Source organism: Bombus pyrosoma, linkage group LG6 (genome assembly GCF_014825855.1).
Source record: "Bombus pyrosoma isolate SC7728 linkage group LG6, ASM1482585v1, whole genome shotgun sequence".
In the NCBI taxonomy this organism is placed as follows: domain Eukaryota; kingdom Metazoa; phylum Arthropoda; class Insecta; order Hymenoptera; family Apidae; genus Bombus; species Bombus pyrosoma.
Window position 1 is genome coordinate 3,030,058 of NC_057775.1, and position 19,547 is coordinate 3,049,604.

The window sequence follows — 19,547 nt, forward strand, 5'->3', positions numbered from 1 at the left end:
AATCATTACATCACAATTCTAGTACAGGCCAAAATACTCTTTCACAGCATTAATTCAAATCCAAATCAATATCCATTCGCAATTTTAAATCAAAACAAGTTTAGATTACTTTCCGATCCTAACTCAACAGGTATTCAATTTTTCGAAATATTAATCAAAATCCACGATTTTCCCAATGAATATCACGATGGAATAATATATATATCAGGCAAGAAAAACAAATACTAAGCTTATTAAAAATAAAGCAAATATAAAAATAAAGCGAATAAAATAAAATATAACAAAGCATAGTGATAAAGTAGTAACAAGAGTGACCTTTTATGCTCTGAATGATCTAGAGGATCCCTGTGCCAATCTGGCTGGCTCTACCTACTTATAATTAACAGAGGTATCAGAAAGTATGCTACCTATGAGATAGGTAACAGTATCTACCTATATCTACGTATGAGTAAGATAACATAGGTAATGCAGATATCCTACCTATCCTATGTGGCCCTATATTTAAAACATGACATGACAGGCATAGCAGCAATGACTTCATAATTCATACACACGACAACTGGGCGCTAGAGTTTGGCGCATCATTTTCTCACACTAATATACGTATCATTTAAAACACGCAACATGATAAATGTAGCATATCATGCAATTTATTGCGATCAACGAACTATATATTGAAATAATAAATGAATTGAAGTAATATTTTAGCATAATCTTATATTTAAAACTATAGCAGACCTAGGAGAAGATACAAGATTTATATATTTAAGAAGTAACTGTTAACAGTAACTGTTGAACAACGGTGTATACTGGGAATTAAGTTGAGAAAATTTAATTAAAAATTCTAACAAAATTTTGGACTAAACATTAGCTTCCATGTATTATTTAATATATATTATTTAATAAATCGTTTAACGAAAAATAAAAAGCTCTTATTCGAGGGCTTCTCGCTTATTAAATAAAATAATTAATTTAACGAAACATCCAAAGTTTTATTTCTTAAAAGAAACATCCCGATCTTCCATGTTGCGTTGAACCGAAAGAATCTGTTTGATGAAGTCAAACAATGTTCTTACGTTTCTTTATGATTTATTATAAATGCGGAACATTAAAACGATATCGAAACTAACGAGATATCCCTCGATTTAAACCGATACTTGCAAGATAGAAGTAACACACGGATTTTATTGCCATCGTACAATGATGTAATGATGTGATCAGCTGCAAGATTCATTAAAATTAGCGGGTAGTGACATCTAAGCAATGACATCCTGTGATTCAGTCAGCCGGTAGTGTAACAACACTAGATCCCATGCCTTGTGGTAACACCGTGATTTCCGAAATCTGCAAACATTATTTTTATGAATACTAAAGTTAACCATTACTAGCATAATTAATAACGTTCACACAATATCCAGATATGTCCAATGTCCAAATATGAAGAAAGAAATGGAAGAAAATATAAAGTAGGAAAAATAGTAGAACATAAATAAATAAAAAAAACAATAAAATAGGAGAGGAGCTAAAATAAACAAATGTATAAAAATCATTATCTAACTCTACAGTTGTTATCCGAATTATATGGATTTATATAACGACAGAATTAATATTTCTCTATACAGGTACTGTTCGTGTATCTAGACTCAAAAGGATCACAAAATCTACAGAAATGTTGAAACAGTGTGTATGATTTTATGGACAGGTACTTTATCTGTACATACCTCTACCGTGTCCGGTGTTGCTAGCACGCAAATGACTGTTTCGGCGATGTCTGTATCTTTTAATATATCATTTAGGGGGATTTTCAAGAAATTATAAAGCTCTGTGAACATCGTCGACCGAACAAGTCCAGGGTTAATGGTCTATTTAAATATACAAATAAAACAATGTGAGAATTGTATGTCCTTAGAATACATGCATGACTATATTTTATTATTGAGAATTATATTAATAAAAGAAAAATCATGAACAATTCCATTGAGCCAATTTTAATTATAAAAGTAGGAACATTATATATCAGACAGCTTGATGGCATTCCAAATTCGTTGTAAAGAGGATAATTTAAAAAAGGAATATCACTGACAACCCATTTCATTTTGAACAATTTTCCTAGTTATTGAAAAGGTAATTGTTTCGAGTAATTAAAATAACATTATTAGAAAAATGTAATAAGTTGAACTATTAATGAATGAACTTTTATTTTCATTGAGTGTAATAATTTTAAATGACCTTACATCTTTAATCTGGGACTTAAATCGCAGTCTTTACGTAACGAACAAAGATAGCATTATGTAATATAGTATAGATATGTAAATAATGACCTCTTACCGTTACTTTGACATTCAGTTTGGATATCGCTATTTCGTGACGTAATACAGTCCCTAGAACTCTTAGACCGTATTTAGTAGGACCATACATGCCCATCGGTATGTTCTCAGCTTCAAAATATAATCCGGGTGTGCTACAAATATAGCATCATAATTAAAAATGTCATAATTCAGCTGAGTGTGCAAAATTAGCATAATATGCTCATCCTTGATTTTAATAACACTTCCTTATTTCCTTCCTTCTATCAGGCAAACAACGGAAAAGTAATAATAAAGGAACAGTAGAATTCCAATGACTTAGCAGAAGAATAAAATAGCCGTAATTATTAAAAGAAAGATGTTTACTTAAAGTTACATCGCGATAAAGGAGCAAATGTGATAACGTATTGCTCATTCATATGGTTTTTCGTGTTGAGCTTACATCGACGGAAATTATATCGATTGAGCGGTTTATGGAATATAAAAATATAAATATGCAATGCAACACTTGCATATCGTTGAATTTATTCGACAAATGAGATCTGGATTTGGTAAATCGGTCTATAACTGTATGAAATGCAAACATTATTTATTTATTCTGGCTTTACATTGTATTAAAAATAAACTTCTCCTTGTTTTCTTTGTGCCTGATATGTCTATTAGAACTTTTTAAAATTCTAAGAATTACTTGGACAAAGTATCAATCGAATTTAATTAAAGTTTATTCTAAAACAAAACAAATATTTTCTGCCAAACCATACTTTACATTATTTAATGATTTAAGTAGTTGTAATTAAGCAAATATATGCAATATAAATATAAAAATATATTAAACAAAAACGTTATTGCCACGAATGGAGTTTATTTTGCAGTGCTCCATATAAGAGTTATGTGTCTTGCTATGAATCATTTTATTATGAAAACTGAAACTATATATTTAGATTTAAAAAGAAAAAACAAATGAGATTGCAAAGAATGAAGAGGAAGACAGGGGAATAAATATTTTCAAGCGAAACAATGATTTTATAAATTACTGAGGGAATAAATATAAGATGTAATAATTACCCAGAGATATTAATTATATGACCCCTAGTGCCGCGTTTTCTCATAGAATTTAGTGCTTTTCGTGCAAGAATTGCTGGAGCTATCAAGTTGGTTTTAACGATATCCTCAATTTCATCCTCTTCTGACTCTGTAACAGAACGTTTATAATTAGATCTTACAAATACAAATATGCACATCATTGTGCATCCAAGTTACAGTAGAACTTATTGGAACTAATTGCGGTAAAATGGTGGGATTTTTTATATATTACGCGTATTATATATGTGCATTTTAATCATTTTTATTTTCCCAGACTTTCTGAGCTGTTAAATTCCATAGCCTTTTTAGAGTTAGTAGCTTCCTTCATATGACTTGATTTTCAATTTATATCATCTGGTGACTATCTCTAATGCTGTGAATACCTTAGAATGCGTGAAAATGTCATTTGTGGAGATATCGTCTTCTTCAAAATATCGCACTTTCGTCCTTTAATGTCACAAATTATTGATTTATCAATCCCGCAAGACGCTACTATTATCATTGTATTTATAATTTTATCTCTGTTTAATAAATACTTCACGTTTCTCCCGAAATCATAAAACGAAAACCTGAGATAAGAAATCTCAACACTTAACAAAGATAAAGCTGAGTTTAAAATTTTTGAGCATTTTTAACATAGCATAAGTTGCAGTCGTCAGTAAAATATCAATGACAATTTATAGGTAACAATTTATCAAAATTTATCACCTGGAAACTGTAACGACTGAGATTAACGTATCTTGCAAAATCAAAGATTCCTATTTGTTTTGTTTGTACGTTTGAGCTTCCGGTCTAACAAAACAAATATACCTCTTCCTCGTACCATGGTACGCCTTCAACAGTAAACCGGCGACTCTAACTAAATGACGTTAACTTAATAAAACAAGATCATTCAGAAAAATGTTTGTATTTACTCGAGCTGTTATATTAGTGGCAAAGCTAACTTGATTTTTTTTAAATTACTCAAATAACTGACTTCTCAGTTAATTCTAACGAATTCTGAGACACTAATTGCACATAAACAATATTTATCCAACGAAAGTCTTCCTACTACAGATAGTGGTTTGCTACAGGAATGTCCTGGATACAAATATTATACAGCCATCTGGTCACAAATGACTGGCATTAAACGAATCCAGAATATTGTAATCATTTACGCCTTCGGCACAATAAGTGTAATACCCATGATTACTGGCAATACTTGAGAAGAAAAAAGATTACAGGAAAAGAAAATGCAAATGCAAGTATATTCGTGAAGCATCATAGATCGATGTAAATAAATATTTTACCCATGATATGTGCAAGACTGCAGGTGGCAGCATTATTCACTAGAATATCAACGCCACCAAAGTTTTCCTCGATCAATTTGAACGTACTAAGTATTTCATCTTCTTCCATTATATCACACTCCAACGGAACAAAATACTGTCCAATAGTTGCGGCAACTTCCATGAGCTTAACCATTCCTCTTGCTAAACCAATCACTTTAATTTTATACCTAGCCAATTCTTTCGATATCGCGAGACCAATTCCTTGGCTCGCACCGGTCACAACTGCGATTTTTTCTGACCAACAATTCATCACTCGTATTATCGTGGTGCAAAGTAACTGCGCGCGGAATACTTTTCCGTTATAAGAAGGATTTCGTACTCTTGCCCCTACCAATCAGCGGCCCCTTGAGACGTCCCGCAGCAAGTAACGCGTATTTACATACGCCTAGAAATGTATATGTAATAACTTGCTATTTACAAAGTGAACAGATGCAACGAGTTAAATATCTCAAAACACAAAATAAAAAATGCGGGAAGATGTTTCGGATGAAAGTTATAAGGAAGCTGATGGTGCAATCATGAAAATTCTGAGAAAAATCGCGATTATATTTCTTTCATATATTCATTATTGCGTGATTTGCATTTATAATGATAACAAGTACAAAATAAAGAACAATGCAAAAAGTAGCTGTCTATTCCATATGATTTCGAAAACCTATTCTACACAAGTGGTCGTTACATGTGTTTGTTTATACCAGCTAACTTCTGTTTACCGAGTTCTAATCCTACATGATAATGACGACTCATTACGAATTGGTTATTATGATCACTTTGGTAGTTTTTGTGTTACAAACGCGTTTCCTATTTATTTTAACCGAAGAGAAGGACGGGTACATGTTGTTACTTTGTAACGAAAGCTTTATTTGAAATCTTAGATAATGGATGGTACATGTAACTCCATCATAATATTTAATTAAGAGTAACTAAAACATTTTGCCGGCCGGTTAAATTGATCACTCGCTTGTAGGCAAGACAGAATACAATTTTTTCTTAGAAAAGAAGAAAGCAAACTAAAAGTAACTATCGAAAAATATATTGTATGCATGTTTTAGGAAAAGTCAGAAATTATGAAGCGATATTATAAGGTTTAAATATGGTGTTACGTCCGGTGACTCTTTACGTTCAAGGCGGCTGTGCACATAGAATTAAGCGGTCGTAATAATCCTAAGGAACTGTCATAAAACGAGGCTTTTTGATTTGCCGTTAAAGCCGTTAAGTGGTATAAAACATCTTCGAGTTAAGAGGTTCCTTATGATTATTGCGCCATCAGGTAAAAATAGGGGAAACGTGGGTTTTCTCATGTTTCCAGGATTCCATCCGCAAGCGACCAGTGATAGAGCGATCACCACCGAACAAGAGCTTTCCTTTACTTGTTCATCATCTTTAGAACAGTCATCATCTCTTTACCGGATTTTCACCCTTCAATCAATCACCTACTTAACTTATATCTACGCATCAGCGTAACTATCTTCTCTACAAAGTTGTTGGAAATATATAATATCTTTGAAATGCTAATCAAGTGTTATATTAATTAAACTATCTCTATTATCCTAACCGAAATAAGGAATAGATCTGTCCGTGGCGTCGATTGTCTAGTAACGTAACGGGAATTTACGACTCCCGTTGAGGCGCTTCCTCGCGATCGCGTCTCTTCGCGACTCGTCGAAAAAACATATGGTTAAATTTGTGTAGAAGTACGAAACCGGTCAATTTGACCGGCGCTGGCAGGTTTAATGTTAAAATAGCACCATTTTCCAATGTGACAGTTCTTCACTTAATGACACAACATTCAAAACGAATTATTAGCGAAAAGTAGATAAGATAAGGAGATTAAATAGAACATCCACTTTGTTATTTTATTAGTGATGAATGGACCGCAAATTTGTATGCATTTGTGAAATGTGTAGAGGTGCAAAAACACACAAAGTGCAAATAGTATGTAAAAATATATTAAATATCTAAAGGATAGTACTCTTTATAATATTTAATATATAAAACAATTTTTTAACCAAATCTTATTTTTCTAATTAGATCAAAAGGATATGAGTTTTTACAGAAGCCTGTAAGTACTGTAGACTAATGATGAATCGTCAATCTTTATTCCACTATGGAAAACATTATAGAGCACTTATCTTGTCACATATATATCATCTTAATTACTTATTACTTTTTTCGAAATATTAATCGAAATCCACGATTTGTCCAATGCCCAATATGACGATGGAACGACATATATATCAGCCGAGAAAAACAAATACTAAGCTTATTACAAATAAAACAAATACCACGAATAAAATAAATAAAATAAAATATAACAAAGCATAGTGACATAGTAATAACAAGAGTAACTTCCCATGCTCTAAATAATCTAAAAGAGCGTGTGCCTACCTGTGAGATAGGTAAGAGTACCTACCTATCCTAAAACATGACATGACAAGTACACCAACATTGACTTCACGATTCTCACACACGACATCTGGGCACCAGAGTTTGGCACATCATTTGATACGATCAGCGAACTATATATTGAAATTATTATTTTGAATTATTATTGAATTATTTAATGAAAAATAAAAAGCTCTTTTTCGAATGCTCCTCGTTTATTAAATAAAATAATTAATTTAACAAAACATCCAAAGTTTTATTTCTTAATGGATACATCCCGATTTTCCATGTTGTGTTTTACCCAAAGAATCTGTCTGATGAAGTTAAACAACTTTCTTACGTTCCTTTATGATTTACTATATATACAGAACGTTAAAAGGATATCGAAACTAATGAGATATCCCTTGATTTAGCCTGATACTTGCAGGGTAGGAATAACACACGGTTCAGTAGCCATCGTGTAAGGATTTAATGGTATGGTCAGGTGTAAGGTTTATTAAAATCGGCAGGTTGCGACATCTAAGTGACACCCTGTGAGTCAGTTATGCTCTTGATTACTGGAAGTTCCCGTGCCATGTGGTATTATCGTGATTTCCGGAATCTGCAAACATTATTTTTATGAATACTAAAGTTAGCCATTAACAGTATAATTAATAACTTTCGCGCAATATCCAAATATGTCTAACATGCGGATATAAAGAAAGGAATAAAAGGAAATATAAAGTAGCTAAAGTAAAGAAACATAAATAAATGTAAGAAAAATAAAATAGGAAAAGTGCTAAAATAAACAACTATATAAAAAGCGTTATCTAACTCCACAGTTGTTATGTGAATTATATGGATTTACATAACGACAGAATTAATAATATTTCTCTATACAAATATTGTTCGAGTACCCAAACTCGAAAGGATCACAAAATGTTCGTGACCCTGGGCTCGAAAAAATGTGGCAGCTAAGATTATTTATCACAGCAAGGATTGGTTGACAAAGATTATTTGACAGTAAAATAGATGGATGACAAAGAATTTATTTACCACAAAGTGAAAGGCCGACAAAGATTATTTTCCAGTAGAGAAATGTATGAAGTTTATGTAAGATGGACTGTATATAAACTGAACAGGTTTAATGTAAAAATATCTCGACGTAAGTCTCAAGGAACTGGTGACTAAATTGTTAATGCACACTGAGTGAACTATCAATGTCCCCAGAATGAATAGCGATGAATTGTTAGTGCCAACCAAAAATGAACTGTCATCTTAAAATGAACTGGGAATATCTGCCCAGTATGAACTAGCATATTACTTGACAGAATTGCTGGTGCCACTTGAGTGAATGATCGTTAATGACTATTGAACGTAGCCGAGAAGAAGCTCTTTGTAAAACTTTTACACGAGTGATGTTGGCAAAAATAAGACACGCGAATTGATTGTCTAAGTATTTTCAACTTTGCAAGAGTGGTGGTCGATTTAACGTGACTGGTAATTTTCTCTTTACAAAGCGACCGGTGAGAATCTGCATGCCAATTCCGCAATGTCTTATCCAGCGATTATAGCAAGCAATAAATCCTCATGAAGCGCTCTGAATCGACCAATACATACTAGAGTAGGAAATTAAAGAAGGGAAAATTCCTAACTCGTTGACCGTTACAGACGATTGCTAACAAATAAGCAACAGAATAAGTGTATTCTTGAATGTCTTCATAAAGTTATTGGTGCTAGGAGAATCAGAATTTCTTATAAATATAAACGTATAATGATATAAACATACAAACATAAAAACATAAATGTATAAAGACATAAACGCTTAAAAATATAAATGAATAAAAATATAAAAACATAAATCTAGGATATAAGATAACCGTAAGAAGAAATTCTGACTTGGTATATAAAACTTCGTATACGATCAAACGCGAAGGGTATCTGTACGAAACAGATATCTTAAATTAGAAACGAAGTAAAACAAGTACAAATGAGGAACCGTGGAAACGATACTAATATAGAGGACATTAAAACTATGGGTTAAAATATATGACGATAATCTTGCTATGAGATGTTACAGTGTGCATGGTTTTGTGAATAGCCATTTCATCTGTACATACCTCTACCTTTTCCGGCGTTCCCAGCGCGTAGATCACTGCTTCGGCGATGTCCACATCTTTTAAGGCACAATCATCAGTGATGTGTACTATATTACGAATACTTCTTATCATATCCGTTATCACAACTCCAGGACTAATGTTCTATTGAAATGTAAAAATAAAACAATGTGGATATTATATCTTATTGTATATACGTATACTAAACGCATGATTACATTTTATTATTGAGAATTATGTTAATACAAGAGAAATCATAGACAATTCCGTCGAGCCAATTTTAATTATAAAAATAACAGCGCTATATATCAAACAATTTGATTGCACTCCAGATTTTATTGTAAAGACGGTAATTTAAAAAAGATATCATCGGGAAACCATTTGATTTAATTTTGAGCAATTTGAAAAAAAGTAAGCATTCTTAAAAAAGTAATTGTGTTTGTTACGACCGTTCGCGGAGAGACGCGATCGCGAGGAAAGCGCGTCAGCGGGAGGCGTAAATTCTCGCTACGATTCCGAAAATCGACGCCGCAAATTAGTCGTTCCTCTGTGTCTGTTAAGATGACAGAGGTAGTTAGTTGAGATTAACACTGAATTAACAGAGTTAACAAAAATTATATATTTGACAATATATATATAAACAACAGTATAATGATGCGCCACAAATTATTTGACAGATGATACAGTTAACTTGGTGTAATGATTCGACTCGACTTTACAATGTGTTTTGTATTTGGACGACTTGTAATTCGTTGGAGACGTTAGTGTATTTCGTTTGGATCCTTGATCGATACTGATTGCCCTTCGATGGACCCTTTGTGTTACGTGGGAGACGATCCCCTCCATGCTCGGGTCACGCCACCGATCACGCCATGATCACGCGTATCACCTGATTAGTATATTCAAAATAACGGAACGAACCGACGATTTTTTTCCTTTTTTTTTTTGGAACTCGCTCTGTTTGTTGTTGACCGTTACATTGTTTATTTGTCGGGCTGACCGTGACGGCTCGCTCGCGACACTACGATGCCACGAGCGACGGTTAGGAGTAACGACCTCTGGAAAGCCACGTGGCGTAACAGTGTTGTACAACCAAATTAACATTATTAGAAAAATTTAATAAGTTGCCCTGTTAATTAATGAACGTTTATTTTCATTGTTTGTATTAATTTTAGGTGTCATGAAGCGTAATCATAAAATATTAGTTGCATTAAATAGTCCTACACTTTTGCAGGATTTAATTCCTCGATCTTTACGTACCGACCAATAACAGCATATGTAATATAGTATATATTATAGTATATACTATATATATATATATAGTATATATATATATATATAGTATATATATAGTATATATTATAGTATATACATATGTAAATAATGAACTCTTACCGTGATTTTGATATTCAGTTTAGCTGCGATTATTTCGTGACGGAGTTCAGTCCCTAGAGCTCTTAGACCATATTTACTAGGACCGTACATGCCTAGCGGTATGGTTATAGATTCAAGATATAATCCGGCTATGCTATAAATATGAATTATATTTAAAAATGTAATACTTTAATCAAGCTATCTGTGCGAAATTAGTATAATTAAAAACAGTATGGTTTAATTTGGAGAAAAGCACCCCCATTATGGATTTCAATGAAACGTTATTAAGTTTTTCATCCTAACGTACGAACTACGAGAAAGTAAGCAAATGTGATAAACGTTTCGTTTGTTTTAATGTTTTTTTATGTATTTCGAATGTTATGCATATATCGATAGAAGTTACATATATTGAGGAGACTATAGAATATAAAAATATAAAGATACAGAGTGACATTAAGATATTACTGAATATATAATGAATAGATAAATCAATCTATATCTGTGAGATATGCAAATATTCTTTATTTATTCCGGCCTTACACTGTATTAAAAATGAACTTCTCCCCGTTTTCTCTGTGCCTGATATGTCTATTATAACTTTTTTAATAATTCTAGTAATATGTTAGGAGAAGTGTTTCATGAATTTAATTCAAATTTATTCTAGAATGAAACAAATACTTTTTAACAAACGATACTTTACGTTATTTAATGATTTCAGTAGTTGTAATTAAGCAATTAAGCAATGTGTACAATATACATATAAGAATATATTAAACAAAAGCGTTATTCCCACGAATAGAGTTTATTTTGTAGTGTTCGATATAAGAGTTATGTGTCTTGCTGTGGATCATTTTATTGTGAAAACTGAAACTATATATTTAGATTTAAAAAAAAATAAATAAGATTGCAAAGGATGAAAAGCGACATAAAGTAATATATATTTTCAAGCAAAATAGTAATTTTGTAAATTACTCAGGGGATAAGTATAAGTTGTTATAATTACCTGGAGATATTAATTACATGGCCGCACGCGTTGTGTTTTTTCATAGATTTCACCGCTTCTCGTGCAAAAATTGCTGGAGCTATCAAGTTAGTATCAATGAGTTTACGATATTCTTCAGTTTTTGAGTCTAAAACAGAACGTTTATAATTAGATCTTACAAATACAAATATACATATTATTATCTATCTAAATTACAGTAGAACTTCGATTATCCGAACTAATTGCGTGTAGAATGTTGAGATTTTTTACATATTACACGTATTATATACATATATTTTAATTATTTTTATTTTCCATTTTCTTAACTATTAAATTTCGTATTGTCTTTAGAATTCTTCCTTGCTGTAGTTTATACCATCTGGTGACTACATTCGTAAAACACCATATATCGATATAAATATATATTTTTACCGATGATAGATGTGCAACTAAGAACTCCAGCATTATTCACTAGAATATCAAGGCGACCAAACTTCTCGTCGATCCATTTGAACACCTTAAGAATATCTTCTTCGTTCGTTACATCGCACTCGATCGGGAAAAATTTATCCTTTCCAATTTCTGCGGCAGCTTCGTGAAGCTTGTCTATTCTTCTTGCTAAACCAACTACTTTAATGTCATGGCTAGCCAGAGCTTTCGATATAGCGAGACCGATTCCTACGCTCGAGCCAGTCACAACTGCTACTTTTCCAATCCAGCGATTCATCATTCGTATTGCCGTGCTGCAAAATTACTACGTGTGGAAGTATTCCGTTGTAGTTTAAAAAGAGATTTCGGTCTCTTACCCCTACCAATCGCGGCCACTTGAGACGTCTCGTAGCAACTAACTACCTAATATGCAATCTACAGAGTGCTCAGTTTCAATGCAACGAGTTAAATGTCTCAAAACACAAAGTAAAAAATACATAAAGGTGTAATACGAAAAATACGGAAAGTTATAGAGAAGCTAATGTTGCGATTCTGGTAACGATCACGATTATATTTTTTTTATGAAGTATATTCGATACAGGAATTATAGTTATAACTATAGCTATACGTCCGCTCCCCTCACCCCTCCTCCAGAGTTGAATTAGTCAGTGCAAGCATTCGAATTACATTACGTAAAGATACGTAATAAATACCTATAGCGACTAGAGTTAATGAGTGTAATTCCTAGTCAATTACCAATGTTTAGGAACAAACATTGTCGCAAAAAAGTAACAATATAAAAAATAACTCTCTATTCTATACCATCTCGAAAAGCTATTCTAGCCAAGTGATCGTTACATGTATTTGCTTTAAATAGCTGACTCATATTTAACGTAGCTATTACATGTACTGTATCCATAAAATAGTGACGACCACTCATGATGAGTTGGTCATTACGATTTCTTTTAAAAATTTGTCTGCTGTGAGCACTTATATGTTTTGTGGAGGAGGAGAATGACGGGTACACGTTGTTGTTACTTTATAATAAAAGATTTACTTGAAATCTTGGATAATGGATCGAACATATAACTCCATCATAGTATTCAATTAAGATCGCAATAATTTCCAATGTGGCAATTCTTCAATTAATAACATAACATTCAAGCAGAACTACCAGCGAAGGGTAAGTAAGATAAGGAGGTTAAATATTATAGAATTACCACTTTGTTACTTTGTTAATGATGAATAAACCACGGATTTGTACGTATTTATGAAAAATTTCGAGATGTAAAAACACTCTTTGGCTAATATTACAAACCGCTTATCTTGTTACATACAAATTCTGTCGATTACTTAGATACACGATAATTTCAGCAATACTACTTGATTAGCTTTATCAATTTTACTGGTAGACATATCGCCGTTCCAGTGCGATGATGATGAAAATACGAAGCAATTTTTCAGGATCCGAAAGAAACCAGTTTCATTTAATAAAGTTTGTAATTAGGTAACAATGAATATGTTATATAATATTAAGATAAGCAATATTTTTTGCCTTCTCTAGTTACTCTTAGGTATGTCCGTGTAACTAACACTCTTATCCTTATTCTTACAAAATGCGATAGCCAAAAACGAATATTTTTTTTTATTTGAAGACTTTGAACGAGATTGATCCATAAGCTATGATACGAAAGGTACATAGAACTCAGTGGGCATTATTATAAACGTGAGATCGTGTCGCTTGTCACACAGTTTTCTTAAGTCTATGTTACAATCGTTTTACCTTGCACTAGTGTTATTTTACATTACTTTATACTTTATACTTTGTACTTTACTACAGTAGCCATACTGTATGTTTCGTACATAAATCGGTCTTATAATTCTAGCTTAGAGCCGTGGTTATATAAAAGAACGATAAAGGATAAGTCGTCCGATAGGCAATAAGCGGTAAAGCGGCAAATCGAGCACGGCTGAGCAGCAGAAAATAATTCAAACCTATATCATTGACTAAGTCACGTCTGTGGATTTATTGTAAGGAATAAGCCATATAGCAGCTAAGCAACGAGTGTTTATTCGCTTAGCGATGCCACGATCTATAACTTTAATTTATTTTGTGATGCCCAAATATCTTTTGCTGCTTATCGTTTTTTACTCATCACGGCCATAAAACGCTATTTAGTTTTAAGTGTCCAACAACGAATATTTCCATAAAAAAATAATTAAAATTATGAAACTGTTATACTGAAAATATTAAGTATGTCTGAGACAGAGAACTTGTTTATCTCAGAATTTGCAAATTTGCAGTTACGTCGTTATTGCCTTGGAACGAAGATATCTACATATATTGTAGGTGGTACATCATACCCGACAAGAATGATTAATTAAATCTTATTTTTCTTCTACGATTTATCTCAGTTTCATTTAGAACAGTGTTATATTTCAATTTGTTACGAGAATGATATTGCATAGTTGGATTGCTCTGAAATGTCATGAAACTTCAAGTCATGCTGAATGGCTGCTCTTCGTTAATTTATTTCATTGATCTATGCACTTAGTACAAATAGAAAACATAGCAAAGACCAGAGAATAATTATCAGTATAAAAAATATACATATATTAAACGCGTTGCAAAGCATTTTCACTGCATGCGTTACGATTGAAAATTATATTTTATATATTTCTCACATTAACTTCTAAAGCGACATTTAGCTTGACGTAGATAATAATTATGCCTATGTAAGCTGTTAGATATTATTTGTTTTGGATATTATATAAAATGTGGTATATATACGGTTAATATATACTTGTGGTGCTCTATTCTGATGATGATTTTTATCTATATATATAACTAATCTGATAATAATGACAGTCCTCCTAAAACAATACTTTTAAAAAAATATCAACAATGGTGATTTATGCAAAAATATGTCAAGACCCTTGAAGATAATTACAATGTCTTTATCTTTCTCCTTGTTCCCTATAACATGTAAGGCTAGTAGTACCCTAGAAAGTTTCATATAGTTAGAGAAAAAGTTTACTGCTCAATCTTTTGCAAATACATAACAGGATTTCACTCGCTTCATAGGGGTCATTAAATAATAGACATATTTAAAAGCACTGGATTTAATTCTGTAATGAAAGAAGAATACATGCATGCATATATTGAATTGTTTGCATATTAACTTCTATCATATTTTATACATAGATACAGAAGTATTCAAGTAATGCCTACTGAGATATTTCATTTTTTGTTTATTCAAAACGTGATAACGTGTATTTTAATCGAGTAATTGAGGCTTATCTCGTAGCATTTACTTTTCATATTTGAAAGTCATTCCCAAGTGAAACAAAAAAATAAATAGACAGAAATTTGATAAAGTAGGATTGATTCGCTAGAGACATTACATATACAAGGTGTTCGGTAACTGATATTACAATCCAGCAATTCTAATCGTAAATTTCGTATTAAATTGATTCAACTTCCACTTTTGCTTGCATTTGTATCCATAAATATGAGTGTTACAAGTTAAGACTGTGAGAACCGTGATATGGTATTTTATGAAATACGGTTACAATTGTATCAGCAGGTACGCTAGCGAAAGTGATACAAAGTCAGGGATCCTATGACAGGGTTAGGATTATTGTCTGCGAGGATGAATCTGATGCGAAGTCACGGCGGCTCTAGGAAAAGTCATGTGCGGGCACCTCTGGCACAACATAAAGAAGCCCAAGGAGGTGAATTCTAAGTTAACAAAAAAACTCGATCCGAAATCAGAGTGTAAGTACAATTATGTATTTTCTCAGTGCGCATGACAAGTGGAATTACCCAAACAGTTATAAATGATAATTGGTAACTATGATAGTTAATCAACGAATTTGTTGTCAAAATTGTTTTGCTCGTTCAAAACATTTATTTCACCGCGCCAAAATTCACACTACGGGGAACCGCAAAGAAAGATATATGATATTATTAAAATTAGTTACGGAACGCCACAAAACTCCGAAGATCATAACAATATCAAGATAGAATGCGTGTGCGAACTGAAAAGAATATGCATTGAACAGGAAATGGATAGAGAGTACTAGATTTTACAGACACTAAATTTTACAGACAATAAATTACTACATATTTATGACAGTTTAAAATCTCGACGAAAAAAATAAGTATTATGTGCGAACCAAATATAGCACAAGCAAGTATTTGCGCAACGGTATTTTAACACGTGTATTTGATCGTCGTCGTTTGCGAACAGTTTCAGGGGTCAAGGTCGTCGCCGATCGGCGATCTTCGGACGATCCCGCGAACAGCTGTGCGCCAGTACGAAAAAGTCTATATAAGAATGTCGCGAAGGTATAATATAATAAGGTATAAGTATCTAAGACTGCTGGGTACAGCTAACACTCAACAGTTACATGCAAAAAAGGGAAAAAGGAACAAAAAGTTCAACAGACGCGCATTGTTAAGAGTAACAGCATTTATATACAATTCAAATAATAATGGCAAATAAAAATATAGTGGGAAGTGGATTGGATTAGGACTCTGGGACGGTCTCGTATGTAGCCATTTCACGCGGAAAGAACTGGCAGCTGATATTTGTTTTCAGAAATTAATCTGTAGAAAACGATGCCAAGCTAAGAACAGCGTAAGACGTCGTAAGATGTATACGCACCAGTTTTAATTATGTGATAAATATACGTAGGCTATGTCTATTGTACGCACTTTACGCACAAAGAGAAACTTTTTTATATTTAAAGAGAAAAATATAAAGCTCCGTTGTCTACTCCATTTCTTTATTAAATAGGATAATCGATTTAACAGAGTTCTACTCCATAAAACATTCATACATACATCTTGATTTTACCATATTGCATTAAGATTCACAATTGTTCTGATGAGGTCATCGGTTCTTACATTCCTTTGTATAAATGATAATAATTTAATAGTAGTAATAATGTAAATACAAAACGTTAATCGAATATCTAACAATCGAATATCTAATATGTCTTCAACTACTCTGATACTTGCAAGGTAGGAGTAACTGATATTGTCGCCATTGTACATTGATGTAATGATGCGATCGGGCGTGAAGTTCATTAAAATCGGCATGTTACAGCATCTAAGTAATGACTAATTGTGAGTCAATCCCGCTGTGAGAAAACAAATCCCGTGCCGTGTGGTATTACCGTGATTTCAGGAATCTGCAAACAGTATTTCTATGATTATTGAAGTTAATCTTTACCAGTAAAAATAATAACGTTCGCATAATATTGACATATGTTGTTAGTTGAGAGAAGAGAAATTCTATCATCCTATAATAATAAAATGGTTACTTCCACATATCACAGAAAGAAATATAAAAATTGTATGCATAGAAAGAATTAAAGAAAATATCAAGTAGGTAAAATAAAGGAACATAAATAAATAAAAAAACAATAAAATAAGAAAGAAGATAATTCAATAATCAACTGTACAAAAAGGGTTATCTAGCTTTATAGTTGCTGTTGCACGAATTATATGGAATTATATAACGACCGGGAAAATAATATTTTTTTACACCGATATCTTAAATTAGAAACGAAATAAAATGAGTACAAATGCGGAAACGTGGGAACGAAATTAGTATAAAGAAAATTAAAGATGTGGGTTAAAATGTGTAACAATAATCTTTCTAAGAGACGTTACAGTGTGTATGTTCTTGTGGATAGGTATTTTATCTATACATACCTCGACCGTTTCCGGTGTTCCTAACGCGTAGATCACTGCTTCGGCGATGTCTCCAACTTTTAATATAAAATTATTGCTCATAACAGCAATATCTTGGACAGCTTTTATCATATCCGTCATCACAGCTCCGGGGCTGATGTTCTATTATAATATAAAGATAAAATCATGTGAGTATTGTTTGTCCTTATAGTATATGGATATATCTGATTATTTAGAATTAGGGAATAGGAAATCATAGACAATTTTGTTGAGTCAATTTTAATTATAGAAATAACAACGTTATATATCAAAGCCATGTGTTAGATTTAGGTTTTAAATGTTCCCACACCTTCGAAAATTTTCATTTTCTTGTCTGTACGTATGGATTAACGATGGCATTAAATAATATACTATACATATGTAAATAACGAGCTGTTACCGTGATTTTGACGTTCAGCTTGGCCGCGTTTATTTCGTGACGGAGTTCTATCCCTAGAGCTCTTAGAGCGTATTTACTAGGACCGTACATGCCGATCGGTATGGCTATAGCTTCAAGATGTAATCCGGCAATGCTATAAATATGCTTCATATTAAAAAATGTAATAATTTAATCAACCTGTGTATGCAATATTAGAATAATTTATAAACAGTATGGTTCGATTTGCAGGAATGCGCCCTCATTATGGATTTTAATAAAACTTCCTTAATTTCTTCGTTCAAATGTGTAAATTACGATAAAATTACATTCGGATCCCAATGACTTTGTAGAAAAATAAAATACCGACTCTCATTAAACGAAAGGAATTTGCGTAAAGTTACATCGCGTTACAGACGCAAATATGATAAATGTTTCGTTTGTTTTTATATGTTTTGGTGCATTTTGGACGTTGAGCTGATATCGATAGAGAGGACTATGGGACATAAAAATGGAGAGATACAGTGCATTGAAGCGCGAGATATCACCGAATTTACTCGATAAATGTAATTTTATTCAATCTATATCTATCTATGTGAAATGCAAACATTATTTATTAACTCTGGCCTTATTCGTTATTAAAAATAAACTTCTTGTTGTTTTCTTTGTGACTGACGTATCTGTTTGTAACAGTTTTAATAATTTTAATAATATGTTAGGCGAAGTGTATCATGAATTCAGCTGAAGTTTACTCTAGAATGAAACAAATACCATCTGAAAAACGATAGTCTTTATATTATTTAATTATTTTAGGAATAATATGTAATTCAATAAATACGTAAAATGTGCATATAAAAATATATTAGGCAAACAATTGTATTCCCACGAATCAAGTTTATTTTGTAGTGTTCGATATAAAAGTTATGTTTTGCTTTTGTTTTCTCCGTTTGTGAATAAAAAATAAAAGCTGCTCATTTAGATTAAAAAAAAAAAACAATTAAGATTTGAGAGGACAAAGGGTACGATAGATTCATCGGCATTTTCCACAGATATATTTAACTAACACTACCATCTATAAAATACGGAGGAAATATATCACTATGTAATACATAAAGTTACCTGGAGATATTAATTACATGGCCGCACGCGTTGCGCTTTTTCATAGATTTTATGGCTTCTCGTGCTAGAATTGCTGGTGCTATCAAGTTGGTATCAATGACTCTACGGTATTCTTCGGTTTTTGAGTCTGTAACAGAATATTTACGATTAATTATTACAAACAGGAATGTATCTATGAGTATTATTATATATCCAAGCTATTATTAGTAGGAGTAATTAAATGTAACAATTGGAACAAGTAAGAATCAACGTTTAGATAAGATAACTTCAATTTCGCGAGTAAAACTGTATTATTTATGTAATATTTGACATTTGTAACATTC

General features: G+C 32.3%; 3 protein-coding genes across 5 annotated transcripts in view; all 3 read right to left on the bottom strand.

Moving 5' to 3' along the window:
- Positions 1-807: 807 nt before the first annotated feature.
- LOC122568130 (farnesol dehydrogenase-like) lies at positions 808-7,291 on the bottom strand. Of its 3 annotated transcripts, none has more exons than XM_043727508.1 (5): positions 7,134-7,291; positions 3,372-3,498; positions 2,329-2,461; positions 1,722-1,862; positions 808-1,344 (listed from the first exon to the last, which is right to left on the bottom strand). In XM_043727508.1, the coding sequence occupies exons 1-5, from the start codon at positions 7,150-7,152 to the stop codon at positions 1,279-1,281; spliced, it is 486 nt and encodes a 161-aa protein (XP_043583443.1). In that variant the 5' UTR covers positions 7,153-7,291; the 3' UTR covers positions 808-1,278. The 3 variants fall into 3 exon arrangements, with proteins under 3 accessions (XP_043583443.1, XP_043583441.1, XP_043583442.1); XM_043727506.1 differs by lacking the exon at positions 7,134-7,291 and adding an exon at positions 4,679-5,012; XM_043727507.1 differs by lacking the exons at positions 1,722-1,862; positions 7,134-7,291 and adding an exon at positions 4,679-5,012.
- Positions 7,292-7,301: 10 nt separating this feature from the next.
- LOC122568128 (farnesol dehydrogenase-like) lies at positions 7,302-12,310 on the bottom strand. The gene is made up of 5 exons (XM_043727503.1): positions 11,990-12,310; positions 11,579-11,705; positions 10,597-10,729; positions 9,205-9,345; positions 7,302-7,706 (listed from the first exon to the last, which is right to left on the bottom strand). Exons 1-5 carry the CDS (start codon positions 12,285-12,287, stop codon positions 7,644-7,646), a joined length of 762 nt encoding a protein of 253 aa, XP_043583438.1. The 5' UTR covers positions 12,288-12,310; the 3' UTR covers positions 7,302-7,643.
- Positions 12,311-16,756: 4,446 nt separating this feature from the next.
- The window catches only part of LOC122568129 (farnesol dehydrogenase-like), a 3,997-nt gene continuing 1,206 nt past the window's right edge, over positions 16,757-19,547 (bottom strand). Inside the window, exons 2-5 of the mRNA XM_043727505.1 lie at positions 19,225-19,351; positions 18,130-18,262; positions 17,712-17,852; positions 16,757-17,185 (exon numbers count right to left, since the gene is read on the bottom strand). Of these exons, the coding sequence (XP_043583440.1) occupies positions 17,126-17,185; positions 17,712-17,852; positions 18,130-18,262; positions 19,225-19,351 (461 nt within the window). The 3' untranslated portion in view covers positions 16,757-17,125. The remainder of the gene's footprint in view (positions 17,186-17,711; positions 17,853-18,129; positions 18,263-19,224; positions 19,352-19,547) is intronic.